General features: G+C 43.9%; 1 protein-coding gene across 1 annotated transcript in view; it reads right to left on the reverse strand.

Moving 5' to 3' along the window:
* acap3a (ArfGAP with coiled-coil, ankyrin repeat and PH domains 3a) overlaps positions 1-23,859 on the reverse strand; it is a 305,216-nt gene that overhangs the window by 105,849 nt on the left and 175,508 nt on the right. Inside the window, exons 3-4 of the mRNA XM_067970479.1 lie at positions 23,015-23,134; positions 21,381-21,434 (exon numbers count right to left, since the gene is read on the reverse strand). Coding sequence (XP_067826580.1) covers positions 21,381-21,434; positions 23,015-23,134 — 174 coding nt within the window. The remainder of the gene's footprint in view (positions 1-21,380; positions 21,435-23,014; positions 23,135-23,859) is intronic.

Raw genomic sequence — 23,859 nt, forward strand, 5'->3', positions numbered from 1 at the left:
TAGTTGAGTGAGGCTCATTGCCCTAGAGGGGAGAGGAGGGGTGTGTCCTGGTACAGAATAATACTTTTATTCCTGAGCCTTTTGCAACATCAGCAATTTTCATGTTCCTGTTCCCGAAATCTAGGCCATAAGAGTTTGATTTCTCACTCTCCTTATTCTCCATCCCAAATGTCACGTGATCAAACCTCCAGAAATACGTCCGACCAGAGTTGGCAACCCTAAAACATTTGCATCATGCTTCCCTGCAATCCCTTGGAATACAAGCCAATATCAGACAGTGATCCATCTATCACAGCCTTGGAGCCAGTTTTCCTATGTGCAGAATGAGACATATTTCATTTTCTTAAGTGTGGGAATAGCACATCAGGGAAAGATGCTCAGAGACTCTCATATGCTCTCCAGATGCAAAAAATATGTTGTTACAAAGTTAGTGCTCCAGAAAGGGGAGCGTTTAAGGAAAATAATTCCTAGTACATTTCTGAAAAAGGCTGTGAATTAGGAAAAGCAATGAAACATATTTATATCTGTCTGTATTGTTGCATTATTTATTCTGCAAATGAAGATGACACATATGCTAATACATAAGACCAGACAGATCCTGCAGGATATGTAATAAATATTTGACAGTACAGTAACTGTGATATTATATCAGAGCCAAGTAGATGATAAATGGAATCCATTATCATTTCCTTTCCAGACTGTTAGTCAGCAACTTTAGTGCCTGTGACATTAATAGCACTATCCCAGATATAAGTAATTAGTGGAAACTTGATCCCTCCCACTCCCCTCTGCTCCCCTCCTCCCCTGAAGGCACTGACTCACGCTGGGTACAGATCCACAGGCACTGGCCACCATCCAAAACTTCATCAAACCGGCCATTCTTTATGTGGGGCCTCGGCAGTGAGTGTTGGCAGGCCATTCTCCCATGGGGGGAATCACAGCTGCCTTCTCCTGTCCTCACCAACACCCACGCATGCAGACCTTCACGCAGCAGTCCTGACTGAGAACATTGCCTGATGTTTTTTCTTCACCCCAGCCCGTGGGTTGTGAGGCTAGTTGTAACACACCTACTGCCACCTTGGCTAAGCTCAGCTAAATCTGCAAAAGCCATGGATTAAGCTTTGAGACCTGATCCATATACAGCATTGACATCAAATTTGTCCTCATTGGTCAGCTGTCTGTCTTTACACACCTTTTGGATTGTAAACTGCCCATCACATCCATTATATTACCAGTCAGTAACATCTGTATTACTTAGCAATGATTTTGACCATGGTGTGGTTATAGAACATAAATGATGTTTAATGTTACAGTTCTAGGCTACTTTGTGAATGTATCATTGAGGATGAAAACCTTTAACAGATTGCAAGTGAACTGGACAATGACATGATCGAGGTACTAAATTTCCTTGTGGGATGTTGCAAACACCTCCTTAGAATAAAATCAAACCTGTCAAAGGGGGTGGACTTGCTAGCAACAGATGTGGCATTTCACTGTCACCAATAACTACATTAACCTCCAGGCCGCTGAAAGGAATGACAAATATAACAATACGCAGAGGCCTGATCGGGTTTACCATAATGCGTGTAACATTCCCATCTTACTCAGTTGCGCATTAATGGAGTGGAAGCCCTTGTGATTCACGACAGCAGAGGGACCGTCTGAAGAAGCACGCAGGGTGAGGGGGCTGCAGTCCATGAGTACCCTGGGCTTGGGCGATGCCTGTCAACTGTGTGTACACCAGAGCTGTTTTCAGTTAGAGGCTTTGTGAGAAGCCTGAGCCTTGGGCTCGTATAGATTCCTAAGGCTATTGAAGTTAGCTGAAGATATGTAAGTTGTCAGGCTACAGTTCACAACATTTACCCGTCTGCATAACTCTGCGACAAATGGCTCACCTCCTGGTCCCACGCAAAGCCTCTCCACAATGCTGAACTCAAGAGTCTAGTGGAACACTCAATCGCCTGAATAGGTGACAATTAAGAACAAAACAGTCTCCTTGATCATTGGCACTGTACTCAATATCCACCTGCTCCATCACTGGCACACTGTGGCTGCAGTCTGTACGATCTACAGAATGCACTGCAGCAACTCACCAAGATTACCTCTGCCACCAAGCACTAGAGCAGCAAGGTCATCAAAACAAGTGCCCCTCCAAATCACACACCATTCTGACTTCTACATATACTGTTTTTCCTACATTGTTGCTGGGTCAAAATCCTGGAATTTCCTACCTAACATCATTATTACATAGAATTTACAGCACAGAAATAGGCCATTCGGCCCAACAGGTCTATGCCGCTGTTTGTGCTCCGTGTGAGCCTCCTCCCACCTTACTTCATCTCATTCTATCAGCATATCCTTTTATTCCTTTCTCTCTCATGTACTTATCTAGCCTACCCTTAAAGGCATCTATGCTATTCACCTCAACTACTCCATATGGTAGCAAGTTCCACATTCTAACCACTCTCTAGGTAAAGAAGTTTCTCCTGAATTCTCTATTGGATTTATTAATAACTATTTTATATTTATGGCCCCTAGTTTTGGACAGCCCCACAAATGGAAACATCTTCTCTACATCTACCCTATCAAACCCCTTCATAATTTTAAAGACCTCTATCAGGTCATCCCTCAGCCTTTTCTTTTCTAGAGAAAAGAGCCCCAGTTTGTTCAGTCTTTCCTGATGGTTATAATCTCTGGTATCATCCTAGTAAATCATTTTTGCACTTTCTCCATTATGACAACACTATTACCATAATGACTGCATCGGTTCAAGCAGAAGGCCCACCATCACCACCTCAGGACAACGAGGGATGGGCAATAAAAGGGGCCTTGTCAGCATCACCCACATCTCAAGAACAAATTTTTTTAAACTCCTAGAAACATTTTGGGCTGACAGAAAGACAGCAACAGTGTAACCTCCGATTCACCATAAGTAGCACCCCAGGAAATCTGCTGGTATTGATTAAAAATGTGTTCTGGCTTTTTAAAAGCATGTAATTTTGTTTTTTGCCTCAATGCGTCTCCATGCCTCGATGCTCCGAAGGGGCCACCACTGAGAAACCCCGTGCTCCCTGGACCAGCTTGATTGACATCAATAAGTGCCTCCACTCAAGATCATTCTCAAGCCACAAACCCCAGGCTATGCCACCAATTACTCACGAGGGACAAACACTTCTCGATTTAAGGATTGGTGGGGAGAGTGCGGATGAGGGGATAAATGAGGACAGCTGGCACAAACTGGGTGGAACGAATAAATGAGATAAATTTCTGTCTGTGGAAAAGCAGATCTCAGTTGGCAAAATGATGTTTCTGCTGAATCAGAAGGCATTGTTTGCTGAATCATTTGTTTTGTGGAAGGATGGCAACAGCCCCAGATGTGTATGTGGACAGCAAGCAGCCACATCCAGGACGGGTGGCTGCAGAGGCAGCAACGTCCATGCTGGCACTATACACATTACACAGGCAAGCAGTTACCGACATGAGCTTGACGAGATTTGCTTCCTTAAGAAGATATATTAGGTGTCTATCTCAGCATGCTAAACTCTATTTGGGCTGCACCGACCTCTATTCAAGGGCTATATGGTGTGCCATTAGTGAACAAGATAAAGATCGGGGGAGAAAGAAAAATCAGCGGTAATCCTATTCCTCTAACCAGAAGAGTGAACTTGATGGAATGCAGATCCTCCAGCCTGGTGTGTTTGATGTCACTGGGCTTGTCATTGTGGAAATAGCATTATGGTTCAGGGTTGGAGAAACCCACAGGGATTTCATTCTACAGTAGTTCAGCATTGAACTGTAATGCCATTTCTACAGCGCTGGTTCATATACTGAGCAACCCAGTGATGTGGACTGTGCCCAGCCGCAGGTTTTAAATTTCACCGAGCACTCCCTTCTAGCCCTTCTTTAAAAAAATTTTTTAGCAGAATACTATTTTCATAAAACATTGGGAATCCTTCTTTCCACTGATTTACGAACACTATTATATCAATTGTGCAGAATGTCATCATCTCATCACATTTGCAACATGGCACCAAGAAGCAAAGGGATGTGGGTGTCCAGGTACACAAATCATTAAAATCTAGTGCACAGCTACACAAAGTTATCAAAAAGGCTAATGGAATGTTGGCCTTTATCTCAAGGAAGTCAGAACACAAAGAGGAGGACTTTATAAAACAAGCATGTATAAATCTAGTTCTATGAAATTATGTACAAAGCTAGTTATATAAAACTAGTATGTATAATACTGGTATATGTAATACTGGTATACGTAGAAACCATATGTATAAATCTGGTATATACAAAACGAACAAGTATAAAACTGGTATCTCTAATGTTATTATATATAAAACTAGAGTAAATCTAAAACTGGTAAACTGGTGAGAGCAAAACATTTTTCAGTTTCCGTTGCAGGAATTGAAGACCATGTTTAGTAATCATTAAACGTTCCTTAATTATGACAATATTTTGTTGGTGTCCCTCAAACTGGAAACGTTCCAGTGGGCAGTTTGCCAACGGTAACATAGATTTGCAGCTGGCAGGCAGCCCACTGCTACAGTGTGTTGATTTAATCCACCACACTATACCATGTGCATTAATAGGATATAGGTATTTCACTGTGCTTTCCTACATGGCGGCCTCTGATTCTGAAGGAAGGCACATAACCCAGGGCCGTTGACTGTGCTGCAGAGCACAAGCAATTCAAGACCATCTCTCCTGGGTAACCTCATTACCTCATTAATTCTGCAAAATTATGAGGCTTATACTATATATTTGGGAGGGATTCCTCCCTGCTTTACATTTGCCCCACAGGCAACTATGTAATCTAGAATCATAGGGTACAGAAGGAAGGCCATTCGGCCCATTGTGCCTGTGCCGGCTCTTTGAAAGATCTATCCAATTAGTCCCACCTCCCGTTCTTTCCCCATAGCCCTGCAATTTTTTCCTTTTCAAAGTATATATCCAATTCCATTTTGAGGTTACTATTAAATCTGCTTCCGTGACCCTTTCAAGCAGTGCATTCCAGTTCTCTATGACTTTGCCCATGGGCTAAATAGCAGAATTTTCCCCTTGGTATTGCTAGAGTGCAAAATAATACAATGATATCAAACAGGCATGATATCCTGAGATTGTGAGTTACAATGTCTTTTTCCAAGAGTGAGACATGCACATTTATATTGCAGAACTGCTTTTAGTTGAAATGGTTCCACTGTGTGAGTTGGTCCTCAGTGCTCTAGTATCTACTTACACTGCACAATGGCATCGGAGCAGCAACCGATCGGAGGGAAATCCCAGAGTACAGTGTGTGGCTGGAATTCCGGCTGCTTCCCACTGGAACAGAGGCATTAGCGCCCAGCGCGATTTCACCCCACGACAAACAACTGCACACGGGCAATTGCCTGATTTAGCTTTCTGGTTGCAGACCGTCCCGGATCAGGGAGGGCCCACACAGACCAGCGACGTGAAGAAGCACATTGCTGAACTGTGTGCTGCCTGGAAACGTGACATGCAGTACCACAGCTGTTAGCTGCTCCTGAGTGATTCATGGCTCCTCTGGCAGTCGTAACACCAGCTCATTTATATTTGCAGCACTGAAGTCAAGGTCTTTCCCCAGACCTGTGCTGCTGATTCTATTTTCCCCGTGGTGTACAAGGCGAAACGGTTTCACATTAGAAATTTGCCCCAAAAACCTCAGAATATAAACAACAGTCCCTAATTATTGTACGTAGCGTTTCTTTGTTACCATGACAACCACTGGCTTACACTACGACTAAGAATACTAAGTGTTTTATGGGATGCAACTCCCTTCAGTAACAAAAAGAAATAACAAAAGATTGCCAGAAATCCCAGGGACAGACTGTTATTCAGGTTTCATAGAATCATAGAATGAAGGAGACCATTTGGCCCATCGTGCCTGTACCGGCTCTTTGAAAGAGCTATCCAATTAGTCGCCTCTCCCCTGCCCTTTCCCCATAGCCCTGCAAATTTTTCCCCTTCAAGTATTCACTGAAAGTTATTATTGAATCTGCTTCCAGATCGTAACAACTCACTGTAAAAAAAAATTCACCTCATCTCTCCTCTGGTTCTTTTGCCAATTATCTTAAATCTGTGTCCTTAATTTTGGTTTGAAACCGGATATTGATCATTTATTTAGCATTGTGAAGTGTATTTGGCGCTGACTCCATTTTCTCCTCCGCGTGACCTTGCTGTGAACCAGCCCTTACTCGAAGTGAAACCTTCAATACATCGTTGTGAGTTCTGGATGAGAGTGAAAGGCTGAACATTCTAAATCAACTAAAGCTGTAAGTAAATTAGATTATTTGAGAGCCCCACCCTCTTCTGTTTTCTTAAACCCAAGTATGACTCTTTTTTGCTGAAATAACTTTATAGCCAAACCAGATCATCAGAAGCTGGGACCTGGTCCTGATCCAAATCTAGATTCCTGTGCATAATTCCCTACCCTACCCCAAGTGTCGGCTTGGCTCAGTTGATAGCTACCCTGCCTCTGAGTCAGAAGGTTGTAGGTTCAAGCCCCACGATGGATTTGAGCACATAATTAAGGCTGACACTTCAGTGTAGTATTGAGGGGACTCTGCATAATTGGTGATGATGTCTTTCATATGAGACTTTGAATGGAGGCCCCATCTGCTGGCTTAGGTGTCTGTAAAAGATTCTATGGCATGATTAAAAGAATACCAGGGAGTTATGGCGTGATTCAAAGAATACCAGGGAGTTCTCCCATATCCTGGCCCTTAACCACCACAAACAAAAGACTGCATATAGTGACCACCACTATTCCCAGCCAGAATAGAGATGCTTGGGTACATGCCCCATCAATCATGCCTGGAGCCCGCATTGCTGTAAGTGACTGGGATTGATTTTATCAATGATTTCTGTTTGCTGCAGTTGGTAGAGACTCTTTTTGAATAGACTTTGTAAATACATTTTGTTTGCTTTGTTGTTTGCTCTGTTTTGCTGTAAGTCCCACCCTGTCTCCAACTCATTGGCTGACACAGTGGTGTCAACAGTCACTCCGCAAAAAAAATCCCCAAGATTATCCGGTCGTTTATCTCATTTGACGTTTCTGGGACTTTACTGTAAATAACTTGGCTGCTACATAACGCCAGTGACTTCAAAAGTAAATTGCTTTGGGACATCCTGAGGTGCTATATAATGTAATGTAAGTGAGGCAGCACTGTAATAAATGAGGAGGCACTCTAATATGGATAAGGAGGCATTGCAATGTAAATGACATGATGTTGGAATTTAAATGAAGCAATGCTGTCATCTAAATGAGGAGGCAAGGTAACTTTAATGAGGTGATGTGAGTGAGGAGACAGTGTAATGGAAATGAGAGAGCAATGTCATGTCATGTAAATGAGGCAGTGGTGTCTTGTGAATAAGGCACTCTAATAGCAAACTGGGCCGCCCTGAAATATAAATGAGGGAACATTTTAATGCAAATGAGGAATGCCTGCGATGTAAATGAGGTGATTCTGCTACTGTAGGGGAGCTGTGAATTCACCTAAACGTGCTTTTACATTGCCACCAGAGACAGAGTTTCCCTGGCAATCCCAGAAAGTCCACAGCTGGAGATAAAAATTGTTACTTTGTGACCTTCCAACTTCACATTCACACTGGGAGCTCCAGAATATTCCACATAAAACTTAGGTCTTTGAAACATTTCCTTCTGTCCAAAGCAGCTTCCAAGAGTAAGCTCTGAATTTTGACTGAAATTGATGGTAGCCCCAGAAACTTGTTCCTTCAAAAGCACCACAGAATGGCTGACTTTGCATGAAAGCTGCTATATAGTCATATATCTAAATATATAGGGACTGGTTACCAGCAGTTTGGAAATGCAGCTCAGAATGCCAGGAATGTTTTCTTTTTTAAAACATACCATCTCTAATTCCACAGAGGATTCCTGAGTAACCGATACTTTCCCAAACTTCCCACTGAGTCAACATTCATGGCTTGTGGTGGATGCATCAAAATTACTCATCAGGGCAAAATTTTTACCATATGTTTGACTCCTAACCAACCACTTTGGTTCTTTCCCCACGTGTACAAGGTTGTGTGTTTCATCACTCTGTTCATTCACTGCCCTTATACATATCTGAATCCAACATCTAAGTCCAGTTGCTGTGGTCCTTTTATTTAAAATTCATTCATGGGATGTGGGCGTCGCTGGCGAGGCCGGCATTTATTGCCCATCCCTAATTGCCCTTGAGAAGGTGGTGGTGAGCCGCCTTCTTGAACCGCTGCAGTCCGTGTGGTGACGGTTCTCCCACAGTGCTGTTAGGAAGGGAGTTCCAGGATTTTGACCCAGCAACGATGAAGGAACGGCGATATATTTCCAAGTCGGGATGGTGTGTGACTTGGAGGGGAACGTGCAGGTGGTGTTGTTCCCATGTGCCTGCTGCTCTTGTCCTTCTAGGTGGTAGAGGTCGCGGGTTTGGGAGGTGCTGTCGAAGAAGCCTTGGCGAGTTGCTGCAGTGCATCCTGTGGATGGTACACACTGCAGCCACAGTGCGCCGGTGGTGAAGGGAGTGAATGTTTAGGGTGGTGGATGGGGTGCCAATCAAGCGGGCTGCTTTATCTTGGATGGTGTCGAGCTTCTTGAGTGTTGTTGGAGCTGCGCTCATCCAAGCAAGTGGAGAGTATTCCATCACACTCCTGACTTGTGCCTTGTAGATGGTGGAAAGGCTTTGGGGAGTCAGGAGGTGAGTCACTCGCCGCAGAATACCCAGCCTCTGACCTGCTCTCGTAGCCACCTCCAGTCCTACATCAATATTTGTTACTATTTCAAGCTATCTCTCCTTTCCACCATTGTTTATCTACTAATGTGAAACTGTCTTATTATATGACTAAAGCTTTTGTTCAGCTCTGCCTGTCATATTTATTCTGGATTCATTTAGAATCATACAGCAAAGAAGGAAGCCATGCAGCCCATCATGTCTATGCTGGCACTCTGAAGGAGCTACCAATTAGTCCCACCACCCCGCTCTTTCCCCTTGGCTCTTAATTTCAGATTTTCACTTTCTAGATTTCTAGTCCAAATTGCAAGCCCCAGTTAGGCCTGTGTGTGAATGCCCTAATATTATGTGACAGACAAGTTTACATAGGCAATGTATACTATAAATGTGGACATTGGAATTTACAATGGAAAAAATTGACATAAAAATGTGACAAAATACATGACAAAAGGAAGTGCTCATAGACATAAGGGGGGTGATCTTAAAACGGAACCGGGAAGGGGGCAGAGGGGTCAATTTGAGGTCGGGAAACCCATTAGTACGGGTTTCCCGGGCGTCCTTACGATTTTGACGTAAGGACGTCTTTTTTTTGTCAGTTTCTTGTCCGACTGACTGGCTGATCGACTGAGACCAGCCTGTCAGATGGGAGACCAGCCAGGGAGAGGACGTCTTCAGGTAAGTCTTTGTTTGCATGGATGGGGGGGGCACGGGGGATGGGTTCAGGGGTCAGTCATGGGGGTCGGGAGTCATCGTGGAGGTCCGCAATTGTTGAGGGGGAGGGTCGGGGTCGGAAGGAGAGGATCAGGGTTGGAGGGGGAGGATCAGGGTCAGGGGTCCGTGATCGGGAGGGGAGGGATCCGCGATCATTGTGGGGTCGGTACAGGTAGGCTTATTGGGCCTGCGGGAAGTATTCCTGCTCTTCCAGGCCTACAAGCTGTGCCTTTCTAGGCATTTACCTGTTAGTCTCAGGCCTTCACGCCTCCTTTCACGAGATGTAACACAGAAGGCCCGGGAATCCCGGCCCGCCAGGGCTGAAATCGGGAATTAGTGAAAAATGGAGGCCTGAAGCCTCCTTGAAAGGTTTTAAGGCCCGACCCGCCTCCTGGGAGTGGGTTGGTTGCCCGCCCCTCGTCCCGCCCCCATGAAAACCGGAAAATGGGCGGGTTGGAGCTGGGTTGGGGGTGAGTCTGAAATGATGGCAAATTTCAATGCCCCCCACCCCCAACCCACCCGTTTTTTACTTTTAAAATCGAGCCCAAGGATTTTAATCAGATAGAGAACGCACAGAGACTTGTGACATTGGGAGCAGTATAAATAATGCTGCATGAGTATCATGGGGGCGGGCATAGTGGTGCCAGGCTGGCAATTATGGTTTTTGCATTCCTGGTCGCTAAGGCCCTTCCTCCGATCATGAGGATAGCCCACAGCCACCAGTATCTGCCTTGGAAGCAACTGCACATGCACTGTCGCCTTTGTGATTCTGCCGGGGTTCTGAAATCTGGTGTAAATGGTGAGGATCCCAGAATGCCAGGAGCCCAAGTTCACCAAACACCACTTCTACCGGAAGAGAAAAATAGCTGAAAAGGGAGAAACTGTGTAAAAGAAAGGCCACATCAAACATGACAAACTGAAAGAAAGAGTTGCTCAAGATAATGGAATGCACTGAATAATACTTTTATTTGAAGGTTTTTTTTTAAGAATCAACCATCTAGGCCAGTTTCCTGTTGGCCTTAATCTGAGGAAAACATGGCCCACCTCCAGCTAACAGAACACAAGGCCTTACCACAAATAGGAATTAATAAGCATCTCTGCCTAGGCCACTTCCTACTAGGGTTGCCAACCCTCCAGGATTGCCCTTGAGTCTCCAGGAATTAAAGACTAATCTCTAGGACACTGCTGTGAGCAAAACCCAGGAGAAAAATCATAGTTTTTTTTAAAAACACAATTTTTAAGCCCCTTTCTTTGAACACTTTTGTCTATTAGTTATAGAAATATCAGACATGGGAAAAAAAGGCTGTTTGACTGCGTCAAGAATCATCCAATCGGGTAATGAAGAGTCTACTCACTTTCCAATTGGTGCGGGAAGGCGGTGCACCACGAGGACGGACACGTTGGATGACCAATGGCAGAAGTGTGGGGGTGGGGCAGTTGGAGGGAGGAGGTCACATGATGGCACCTCCAGGAATGTGTCCAACTAGAGTTGGCAACCCTACTGGGCAGTGAGAGCCACTTGTTTAAATATTTGAATTCACAATCTTGAGAACTGGGCATTTTACACCTGGAATCATGTTTCCCATTAGAGGTTAAGTTAAATGCAGTGATCTAACTAAGGGCAGTAAGTTAAGGCTTTTAAAAAAAAATAATATACTGTATGTGCTTCCCAGTGCCAGGAAGTCTGGAGTGCTGCCTTACAAAGGATAAGGGGAAGGGAGTGAATTGAAGAAAAATGTAAATGGTGATTCCAATTGTCCTTTAACACAGCTCTGAAAGTAAATGTGTAAAATCAGGAGCGGGTAACAATTTTACTGGAGTGATAGATACAGGCTGCGGGAAGCAAGCAGAAAGTGGTCACTGGTCACTTCCTGCCTGGCACTGACGGGATGGTAAGCTCACTGCTACCCCACTGGCATTTGTCACAGTCTCACTGGATTCCCAGGCTGTGGGTGCAGCTGACTCAGACTCAGATAGAAAACCACTCAGGATCTCACACTCATGGTTACAGTCAAGCCTGAGCCGTTTATTGTAAAAAAAAAGACTTGCATTTCTACAGCGCTTTTCATGACCTCAGGACGTCCCAAAGCACTTTACAGCCAATGAAGTACTTTTGAAGTGTAGTCACTGTTGTAATATAGGAAACTACTGCCTTCCAGGACATGCAAACAGCAACAAAACCTCCTTTCCAACACATGGAACATTTTGCAAAACCTACATACATCAAGCTCACTAAAAAGTCATTAACTCCTGCCACACCGGATTATTTTAGAAAAGAATATTTAGCATCTCCCTCAGAGCAATTTGGGAGAAAGATGGTTAAACTCTTGATTTTATGGTACCTTGGCTTTATTTTTAGCAGTGTAAACTGTAAGAACAATCCGAAAATATTAACTTATATATTAGTCAATCTCCTATGGTGTTCCTCATAAGTTAGGAATGTTACATTGCTAATTGCAATGTATTATTCTACTGTTAAGATGGAGCTGTATCCCTTTAAGTTCACAAGGTTTAGTTGCTGCAAATTGTCACTCCTGAGGTCAGTTATATCCTAATGCCTATTAGACACACCCTAAGGCTTACTGCAGAAGATTTGGTGATCAGCAAAAACATAGCTTTCTTTCTCTTTTTATATTTTGTGTTAAGATTGTTTTGCATCTCTAACAGTGTGCGATAGTTTGAAGAGTGATGCTTGAAGTATGATGCTAGATGCCATACTTTTATATAGATACATACATACAAAGGCAGACAAACAAATCCACGACCTCTACCACCTAGAGGGACAAGGGCAGCAGGTGCATGGGGACACCATCACCTCCAAGTTCCCCTCCAAGTCACACACCATCCTGACTTGGACATATATCGTCATTCCTTCATCGTCGCTGGGTCAAATTCTTGGAACTCGTTACATAACACCACTGCGAGAGTATCTTCACCACATGGACTGCAGCGGTTCAAGGCGGTGACTCACCACCACCTTCTCAAGGGCAACCAGGGATGAGCAATAAATGCTGGCCTTGATGGCAACACTCATATCCCAAGAATTAATTGAAAAAATATTCCTCAATGATTCAATTACGAAGTGTGCTGCCCAATGAGAAACTCAGTCGAAAAGACCAGAAATGTGGTGGAATCAGATTCCATAGGAACTTCAAAAGGCAATTGGACACGTACTTGAAAAGGAACAATTTGCAGAGTTGGGGGAAAAAGCTGGGTGTGGAACTAAATTGGACAGCACTTTCAAAGAGCTGGCACAGGCACAATGGGCGGAATGGCCTCCTTCTGTGCACAACAACAACAACAACAACAACAACGTGCATTTATAGAGCACGTTTAACGTAGTAAAACGTCCCAAGGCACTTCACAGAAGCGTTATCAGACAAAATTTGACACCGAGCCACACAAGCAGGTATTAGAACAGAAATGAGGTGGGTTTTAAGGAGCATCTTAAAGGAAAGAAAGACAGCTAGAGAGGCGGAGAGGTTAGGGCCTAGACAGCTATGATTCTATAATGTCCCAGCTTGGAAGCCTGCTGCTTGCTGAGTTAGCCGACTTCAGCATGGTAATGGAGGCTGACTTTAATTACCCTCTGCTAGGGACAGGGTTCCCACTTTGGATCACTATCCAGTGACATTTGATCCGGATCGGCTGTGATGAGTGAGATCCCAGAAACCTATTGGTGCCCAAGGAACTGTGCCCCAGTATGAGCTGCCAGCTTCAGGTGAGAAGAGGTAAAAACTGAGGAAGGTGGAACCATTTTTTAAAAAAGATATGCAAGCAAGTTTTTCAACTTGGTGTCTGCTACAAGAGCTGAGGGCATTCTTCGGCAGGTGGGATTCCTTAACAATAACCCCTGGCCAGTGTAAGATGTCACAATATCGTACACTATATTGGATCACAATAAACACATGATAGAATCGACAAATCAGACTGTGCACCTAACACTTCTAAAGCACAATAACTGGTGGAATGACACAGGGGGGATTTAAACAGACCCCATCCACCTGGAGGATTTACATATTCAAGTAAACTGGAAGACAAGCCCAGCTCAGTGGGGATGTGTAGAGGTCTGAAAGGTCCTGTGCCATACAAAGACGCAAGAAATGCTGGCAGGGACAGTCCAATGCAGAAAGACTCCCTGAGAAAGGAGTCCGGGGAGAAAACCTACAGGACAGATTCCTAACAGGATTTTATGGGTTTGAAGATTTTTGGTGAATTATTACTGCTATTTTGTGCGCGATATGTTAGGAAACTTAATTTTACTATTATATCCTTGGGCTGTTGACAGAACAGGATGGTGCGTGAAAGCATTTTCAAAAAAATATTTTGAGCTATTTCCCTACTCCTTGCTAGTTATTTATTAACAGTAGTTTGCTGCTAGTTAATTTTTTTGGCTCTCCTCCCTGCTCGTCCATTGTTAGTGCACTAATATTTCAAGCAATCAGTGTCATCCAGGTAGCATTACTTTTTTTTTAATGATTACATTCAAGTCAATCAAGCATGAGTGTCACATTCTGTGTCACGCTCACCGAGCCTCCGCAAAACTTCGGAATGCAATGCTTGCTGGGTGCAAGGTGCGCTGTGCGAATTCGCAAAGAAAGTGGTGGAATTCCTTTCACGATCTCCACCCCTAACCCACTGCCATCCAGTTTTGGACTTGGGGAAATGGGTAGAAGATGCAATCAAATAGATTGTCAGAAGGCAGATGGTTGAAGGTCAGTGCTGGGGCTTGAAGGGTTAAACAAACAGAGTCGCAAAAAGAGAGCCACATGTTCGCAGAAGGCTGTGCTGGGAAAGTCTGTGGTGTTGAAGGTATCACACAACAGCTCAGCCAAGAAAATAACAAAACAATGAAAAGAATCAGCAACTAACGTCCAAAATTAATTTGATGCAGGGATGTGGTGAACCGCAGGGCCTCCAGCAAGTTTCCAAGGACCCGCAGAGAACAACATAAAAGAAACAATTCAGTTACTTTACATGTGCAACGCCGCTGCCAGAGTTCCAACAGACTCTCCAGTGTTTGAGCAGAATTTCTCACTGGTCAAACTAATCCCATATTGCACCCAGCCACTTTAACTGGCATTTCTGTTTACTGAACCCTCTGTGAGTGACTATTTCCTGAGAACCTACCTGAAGCAATGCCGCTGGAATGTTTACTTTATCAAACAACTTCAATATGTTTCACGTATTTTTTCCCATAACTACCGATCAACTCTTTTAACAAGTAGCTCCTCAGAATAATTTCCAGTGAATGACTACAATACAAGACTCTCGCTATATAAATCAACCAGAAGCTGAAAGCCGCCTGCTAGATTAGACTTATCGTTTTGACTGTACGATCATATAAGCATTACAAGATCTTCCACTAGGTACCGAGCTTTCTCTTCTCCAGGAATGTGAGAAGCTCCAGAAGAAGCTTCACAAATACGAGTGCAATATCCAAGCCTTGGGTAGAATCTTGCCTTGTAGTAAGTTAAAAGTTGCTGCGATGAACGGAAGTGCCTGGCACGAAACAGGAAACCAACTAGGAAGCAGCTATAGCAATGGATGAAATTTGGTCCTTCCACTCGCGATCAATAGATGTTAGTAGGTCTGTGGAATTTGCTGCCCCAGGAAGCTGTGGAAGCTACATCGTTAAATAAATTTAAAACAGAAATAGACAGTTTCCTAGAAGTAAAGGGAATTAGGGGTTACGGGGAGCGGGCAGGAAATTGGACATGAATTTAGATTTGAGGTTAGGATCAGATCAGCCATGATCTTATTGAATGGCGGAGCAGGCTCGAGGGGCCGATTGGCCTACTCCTGCTCCTATTTCTTATGTTCTTGTGAAAAAGGATTGAGGTGGATCCAACAAAGCTGAGGTGGCAACTGTTGGTTGGATCAAGAGGGACATGAAGATACTCGGACTCTAAAATTCCATTCTGTCAATATTAGTGTCCAAAGGCTTGTTGTATTGCTTGGAAACTCCTTTAATTGCTATTTTAACTGTGTGTTGATCCATTGACTCACAGACAAAGAAATATCTTATGACTGTCTTGGGTGTTTGTACATTAATATTTACAGAGTGCAATTTCAAGGCCCATAGCATAGACTTTTTGACGGGAGGCTGGAGGTGTCAGGAAGTTTTCATAGTGTGCTTCGACCCCACTGAATATTCCCGGGTCAGGACTAATTAAAGATCCCTGGCAGCTCCCAGCTTGCAATATGCCAGTGATTGAGTACTTGCTGTTTCAGGGGTGGGATATCTGGTGCTAACACTGGGATTTAAAGATATGCAGCAGCAGTTTAAGTGGAAGCACGTTTTTGTTTGGCAAAATAATGAAAATATGGTTCACTGCAGTTACACACAGGATGAAACGTTAAACCGTCTGCCCTCTCAGATGGATGTAAAAGATCCCATACCATTATTTCGAAGTGCAGGGAAGTTCTCCCCGGTGTCCTAGCCAATATTTCTTTACAGTCCGTTTCTCTGTGATTTTGGAAACAATGATTGAGCGGCTTGTGCACGACAAACATCATCACCATGTTCTGCAAAAAAACTATGCAAAATCCATCCAAAATAACTGAAATAATAATACAGGCAAATCTATACAAAAATACTAACTACAAAAAAGCCCGTATCCTTTTAACAGTTGCGTTTTGCAGGCTGCTTATCTTTAACACTTGTTCTGTATGGGTGGAATTGGGACATTAAACAGAGCGCACAAAAGCCCTCATTTGCATGCAGGATGCATGCTAAATTAAGCGTTTGCTCAGAATAGGGGAGGGTGGTGTAAATCACACAGGCGTGAAGCTGAACTGGAAGTTATCAGCAGGGGCACTTCCAACAGGATTGACAACCGCCCGGTTTCTCAGCACTGCTTGGCTGGATATTGGCGGTTGCAAAATGTACTCTTTGAAGAACTGAAGGAAACAATTTTCATTGCTCATCGCAGGACAATGAAAAGATCAAGATGTAGTTAGTCAACCTTTGCACTGAGAGAGGGATCGAGGTCCCTGCTGGAAATCATTTGTGTAATGACATCAGATGAAGACAGGATCGGACTAAACTACGATCCTCCCACCAACAAGCATCCTATCCACACTCACTGTCTAGGCTCACTTGTGAACAATGCTCATTTAGGTGAGAGACTGGACAGCTTACTTGTGTCCACGGACCTGTATCCCAGCCATCAGGGCAATAGGGAACAAAATCAGGGCATCAAAAAATTTATCTTAAGAGACCATCCAGCAGAGCAGCATATATTTTCAGGAGTGACGTACATCAAAATAACTACAGTTTTACTTATTTATTGCCCATTTTTCCCAATTTCCTCCTCTCCTGAAGGCACTGACTGGTGATAACGCAAGGACCCGTGGGCACCTCTCCAATACTTCACCCAACTGCTCATTCTTCATGTGTGAGCACAGGAAGCAAGTGACATTCGGCAAGTCTGGTGCCCAGTCATTATCTCATTGCTGTTTGTGAGATTTTGCTGTGTGTAAATTGGCTGCTGTGTTTCCTACATTACAACAGTGACCACACCTCAAAAGTACTTAATTGGCTGTAAAGCGCTTTGGGACATCTTGAGATTGTGAAAGTTGCTATATAAATGCAAGTTCTTTCTTTTACAAGGCAAATAATGTAAGGAGGTGGACACTCCATGTGCCAAGAGTGCCCGCTCCTTAGGTTCAGTTGGGTCTGGACTCCCAAAGACAAGGATACTTTTGTGACCTATTTTTGTTCCAGATAGGCCCCTTACCACGGGGGTTGTTAGGACCATGATCATTGTTGGGGTCGGGGAGGTTGGGCAACTTCCTTTCCCCCACGGGCGGGCTAGCGCTGGAGTTTCCAGCCACCGTGGACAGGTGGGCACCAGAGATGCACTCAGTTGCCCCATGCCAATGAGATGCCCTCTCACTGACCCCGCAAACTTCGACAGGATGAGCATGGAGGGCATCAGCGGGCACAATCCCACCACAACTCCTACGATCGCAACCCGCAGTATTTCCCTGACACCATTTACTGAGTTGGTTAATGACAGCTATTCCTTGTATGGGCAGCTGGGCCTACATTTACATAGAAAGACGGTAGCAAAACCCCCAATGGTAATCCTGACAACAGTTCTGGAAAAAAAGATCCTGTACATATAAAATACAGCAAACCCTGAATCTCCTGGAAAGGTCTTTCTAGTTAAACAGATTAAGTATTTATATTTACAGATAAGATTTTTAGTGCAAACAGAAACCAAAATGTGGTCTGGAACACGGACACAGATGAGCTGAAGGCTGTGTTTTCTGAAAGTCATGGTTTATTTTGCTACTGGTATTTTTTTGAGATTCTATTCCATTTCTCACCCCCTTCCTTCATGGTCTCTCCTGTTCAAATCCTTCTCTGAAAGTGGGTGAATGCCTGATTTGTGGACTCACCATCAATTTCTCAGGCAGACGCTGTTTTATAGGCCCCAAGAGCAAGAAATCCTTCTTTGAAGTCAAACTGATTCATTGTCAATGAGCCAAGGTGCTGAAGATGTGGCACAGATAGACATTCATTGGGAACTCTGCAAGCAGTGTGTTCTGGACGAGCTTTGAAGATTGCCGTTTATCTCAAAACCTTTATAAGATCAAACTCTGAGGCCTGAAAAAAAATCACAGCCTATAGTGGACATAAAATCTACTTTTATTCTGACTGCACTTATAGTTTATGCTTTTGTAAGTGATTGCTGCTTCATGGCTCTGGAGGTGGCCAACAGAGGCACTCACTGCAAGGGAAGTTTTTTTTATTGAGAATCATGATGAAGTGCCCAGGCCCATAGTGCAGGACACCAGCATGAAGAGAGTAGGAGAGAAGACAAGATAAATAAATAAGTAATTAGTTGGCACCAAGCTTGGCTTTAAAAAGTTTGAAAATTGTCGGAATAAAGTGGTAAGGAGTTCCACAGTTTTAAGGTCCTGGGAAAGAATGAGTTAAAAGTCGGAGACAATGAGGAATCTCAACCTCAACATGGTGAGGCTGGATCAACTGTCCACTTTTACTCCAATGCATCTGCTTCTGGAAAGTGCCATATCAATTGGTGAATCATAAACCATCTTCAACTTCATCCTCATCAACCCAAAGAAGCGTGGGACTGGCCCACACTCGGGTTTACCAAATTGCTGTCTTAGGATCCTTGTGCCATCTCTTTACTTGTTCCTGTAAGGCGGTCACAACAGTGTTTATTGTGCAAGTGCGACATGAATAAAAGTCATCTGCCACCACCTTTGCTGCTACTGACTAGGCTGTTCTGTAAGCATCAAGGGCATTGCTTTCTAAACATCTGCCATCAGAAGTTTCATGCTTGAATTACTGACAAATCACGTTTAAAATCTGCAGACTAAGTCTGGTCCATTTTCTTCTGTGTGTAACATCTGGACAGCCTCCAAGGCAAGACAAATGAGCAATATTTGGCACCAACAATAGCTGCCCGTTTGGTATTAAAAGGTCAGCTTCTCATTCACACTATCTCTCTATCTACATCATGTAAAGTTTTGAATCCACCACACTTCAGGCGTAACACTTTGTTTGTAGATGAAAAGCAACCCTTAAAAAAGTATTAAAAAAAAGAAAACCAACCAGTCATTTCCTGCTGATTTTTCTGACCTTGGAGAAATCAGGAACTTACAAACTCTGACCAATCCACATGGAAACACCCTTTAATTGTCCTCAAAATGTACCTATTAACACCAATTAGACCTTGTGGCCTTAAAGGGATACATCATTTACACAAAGCTCCACCTTCGTGGCAGAATAATACACTGTGCATTAAATGGTATGCTGTTCCTGCTCTTATAAAACACTGTATCCTCCAATTTATTGTGAGCAACCCCACAGGTGATCCACTAGTTCTTTGACAAACAGAATGGCCTAAGTGCTTGTGGCATAGTGCACTGACAGTTGAATTCAGTACATAAGAACATAAGAAATAGGAGCAGGAGTAGGCCAATCGGCCCCTCGAGCCTGCTCCGCCATTCAATAAGATCATGGCTGATCTGATCCTAACCTCAAATCTAAATTCATGTCCAATTTCCTGCCCGCTCCCCGTAACCCCTAATTCCCTTTACTTCTAGGAAACTGTCTATTTCTGTTTTAAATTTATTTAACGATGTAGCTTCCACAGCTTCCTGGGGCAGCAAATTCCACAGACCTACTACCCTCTGAGTGAAGAAGTTTCTCCTCATCTCAGTTTTGAAAGAGCAGCCCCTTATTCTAAGATTATGCCCCCTAGTTCTAGTTTCACCCATCCTTGGGAACATCCTTACCGCATCCACCCGATCAAGCCCCTTCACAATCTTATATGTTTCAATAAGATCGCCTCTCATTCTTCTGAACTCCAATGAGTAGAGTCCCAATCTACTCAACCTCTCCTCATATGTCCACCCCCTCATCCCCGGGATTAACCGAGCGAACCTTCTTTGTACTGCCTCGAGAGCAAGTATGTCTTTTCTTAAGTATGGAGACCAAAACTGTATGCAGTATTCCAGGTGCGGTCTCACCAATACCTTATATAACTGCACCAATACCTCCCTGTTTTTATATTCTATCCCCCTAGCAATAAAAGCCAACATTCCGTTGGCCTTCTTGATCACCTGCTGCACCTGCATACTAACTTTTTGATTTTCTTGCACTAGGACCCCCAGATCCCTTTGTACTGCAGTACTTTCCAGTTTCTCGCCATTAAGATAATAACTTGCTGTCTGATTTTTCCTGCCAAAGTGCATAACCTCACATTTTCCAATATTGTATTGCATCTGCCAAATCTCCGCCCACTCACCCAGCCTGTCTATATCTCCTTGTAGGTTTTTTATGTCCTCCTCACTCTCTACTTTCCCTCCCATCTTTGTATCATCTGCAAACTTTGATATGTTACACTCGGTCCCCTCCTCCAAATCGTTAATATAGATTGTAAAGAGTTGGGGACCCAGCACCGACCCCTGCGGAACACCACTGGCTACTGGTTGCCAGTCCGAGAGTGAACCATTTATCCCAACTCTCTGCTTCCTGTTAGATAACCAATCCTCCACCCATGCCAGAATATTACCCGCAGCCGTGCCTCAGTGGTAGCATTCTAGCCTTGAAGTCAGAAGGTCATAGGTTCAAGCCATACACTGGGGCTTAAGCACATAATCTAGGCTGACACCCATTGCAGCACTGAGGGAGTGCTTTTGGAAGGATGATTTGAATACCCCACTACTTTGGGTATGCTGGTCTGGCTGTACGTATGCTGAGAGCAGTGCTTTGTTCAGGATTGAGGCAATTTATTTGGTCACGTCCATGGGTGTTCTGTTGAAGTGAGGTGGACATTAGGGTCATGCCTAGTTTTAGTTATAGTCCTTCTGGGGTAGGTCACTGGCCTAACCTGAGGTTTGGGTAGGGCGCTAATAGTGGGACGCTAATAGTGACATAAATGAGACCGTGCTGGTCTCTATCCTCCAGGGAGACAGATTTAGTGTTTGAAGAGGGAACTAGTTTAATCCCTGTTATAAGAACGCTCCCCATATTTCCTCAATGATCTCAGCTCTTGACAATTGTTTGCCAGCTGCACTGAATGTTGCGATGGCAGACATATACTGGAATGCACATGATAATGTGTTTTATATGTTTTGTATGTGCACCATATGGAGATCAGAATGGAGTGGCTTTTTCCAGCAATGATGAAGAAAGTCTGCTCAAATTGCCACGTGGAAAAATTTATGTGGCAGATTTGAGCATGTTTTTACCACATGGGGGAACAGAATGACTCTTTACTAACACCCGAACCAGCTCGCTCAAAGTGAGATGGGATCACCACTCAACTCCACAATAGAGCTCCGTCGCTAGAATTTTTTGGCTGTTTTGAACTTAATCTTCCACATTTACAAACGAAAGCAATGGTGAAATGACAGAAGCTGACACCTTACCATGTGGTAGTTAATCATTTCCTGTAAGCTTTCTCCAAACTTCTGGAGGCACTCCTGAAACAAACAAAGGGCTCAAGATGTTACTTCCATATGGAAATGACCGCGACCATTACTAAAAACACCATTTTGGACAGAAACTGACAGCACACTACAATTTTCATTAATGTCACTTCCCATTCACATTCCTTATGGTAGCATTTCCCAATAATCTTTGGCTGAGCTCTCTGTGCAACCAGCCAGCAAAAATGATGAGAAATGTTTGAACAAAGTCTGTCACTTCATCGCTTTCATGCATTTCAGAGATTGAAAGCTTCGCAAATTTTAAAATTTATTTCTAAAGCCTTTCTCAAAATAGCCTTAACCTAACTCAGAAAATCAACTTCCAATTCCTCTTAATTATTTGTACTGTACCAAAAGTGGAATATGTTTTACGCTCATCAATTTCTCCTCATCTCCACTAATGTTATATAAGTAATAGATGGGAGCCGTTACAGGCAGGAATCATACTGAGGGTTTGATGATATCAGAAACCGTGGGAGCAAATCCCAAGCACTTGACTGCAGCCATCTGAAAGGCAGATCACATTGCAGCCTTGAAATCACTTGTCACGCGTTCATAACTGATGTTCATGGGTGGGGCAAACAAAGCATTTTAATGAAAACACTAGTCATTGAAAGTATCTGCAGCTCAGGCCACGTGCTCTGCTGCACACTATTCAGATACATGGGCCGGGAATTTGTTGGAATGGCCTAATCGGCAAGTTAGGACAGAAGCCGTGCTGGTTCGTGTGCCGATCTGCCCAACGCGAAATTACGCCATCATTTTCTGGGAAATTAATTAGCGTAGGCCGCAGCGAACATAAGGCCTGAGAGGCGGCCCTGACCAATGCCGGGCTCTGGGAACCTGAGGTGGAAGCATTATAAAAAGCTCAGAACAGACGTCTCCTGCCATGGTGCCTCATGCACTCTGCCTCCTCCTCCATAATAATAATAATAATAATAATGGTGAATAGGGAAATGCCTAGAGCCTCATCCATCCCATCTTCCTCACTGATGGAGCCTACAGCCTCATCCATCTCATCTTCCTCACCGATGGAGCCTGGAGCCTACAGCCTAATCCATCCCATCTTCCTCACCAATGGAGCCTACAGCCTCATCCATCTCATCTTCCTCACTGATGGAGCCTACAGCCTCATCCATCCCATCTTCCTCACTGATGGAGCCTACAGCCTTATCCATCCCATCTTCCTCACCGATGGAGCCGACAGCCTAATCCATTCCATCTTCCTCACTGATGGAGCCTGCAGCCTCATTCATCCCATCTTCCTCACTGATGGAGCCTACAGCCTTATCCATCCCATCTTCCTCACCGATGGAGCCTACAGCCTTATCCATCCCATCTTCCTCACTGATGGAGCCTGGAGCCTACAGCCTTATCCATCCCATCTTCCTCACTGATGGAGCCTGCGGCCTCATTCATCCCATCTTCCTCACTGATGGAGCCTACAGCCTCAAACATCCCATCTTCCTCACTGGTGGAGCCTACAGCCTCATCCATCCCATCTTCCGAGCTAAAGGAGGCAGCATAACAACATTTGGGTAATAATCCAGTTTAAAAAAAAACTCCTTTCTTACCGATATCATTTCATCTTTCTTGCACTGTTGAGAGAGGTCACGGATCCCGTTGACAAAGTGTTTGTTGGCTGTGGTGTACGCTCTCCCTGCTTCGATCATCCCACTGCACAGCTTCACCAGCTAATCAAGGAGATCGCAAAACATTGTGATTCAAATTCAGTTACTAAAAGCATTGAATGCCATTAAACATTGTTACACAAGAAAATAATTGATGTCATAAACTGTTCCCCTTTTTATGTTTATTATGCTATTGAATTTTTCACTTTAAGGTTAGAAACAAGTGCTGATGAATGGATACCTTTGCTGATCAGAGTGAAGCTCTTTGCTTCTCTGGCCCAGCAATCTGCTTTAGCGTCAACTTTAACAGTGCCCCTACTGCATCGGTGTGAACTTTACCCTTCTTACACCAGCCATCCTGTGATGTCTCTAAACTAAATGACCATTTATTGTGAAATTAGGGGTGGTTTCAAGCTCACAATGAAGTGGCTTGAGATTGCCCAGAGTTGTTTCATTTCGGGCCTTGATCGTCATTTGTTTGAGCTGAATTAGAACCCAAGTTACAGAGGTGAAAGAACAGCATCTTAACATATGGCTGCACCCAATCACCCTGAGATAAAAGCCATCAAAACACTCCGAAGAGGCAGGAAATAAGGAAATCCACTTCAGAATCAGTCAAGGTTTTGATAGACATTGCACTATTCCAGTATTCAAGGAGTCCTTCAGAACACTCACATGAGGAGTCAAATATTCCTTTTTTCTTAACTGGCTAGTCCAGATGAGATCTTGCTGGAAGGAATGTCCAACAGGTAAATATGATAAAATTATTGTGGGCACCAAGTAGAGAT

This window comes from Heptranchias perlo, chromosome 32, assembly GCF_035084215.1.
Source record: "Heptranchias perlo isolate sHepPer1 chromosome 32, sHepPer1.hap1, whole genome shotgun sequence".
In the NCBI taxonomy this organism is placed as follows: domain Eukaryota; kingdom Metazoa; phylum Chordata; class Chondrichthyes; order Hexanchiformes; family Hexanchidae; genus Heptranchias; species Heptranchias perlo.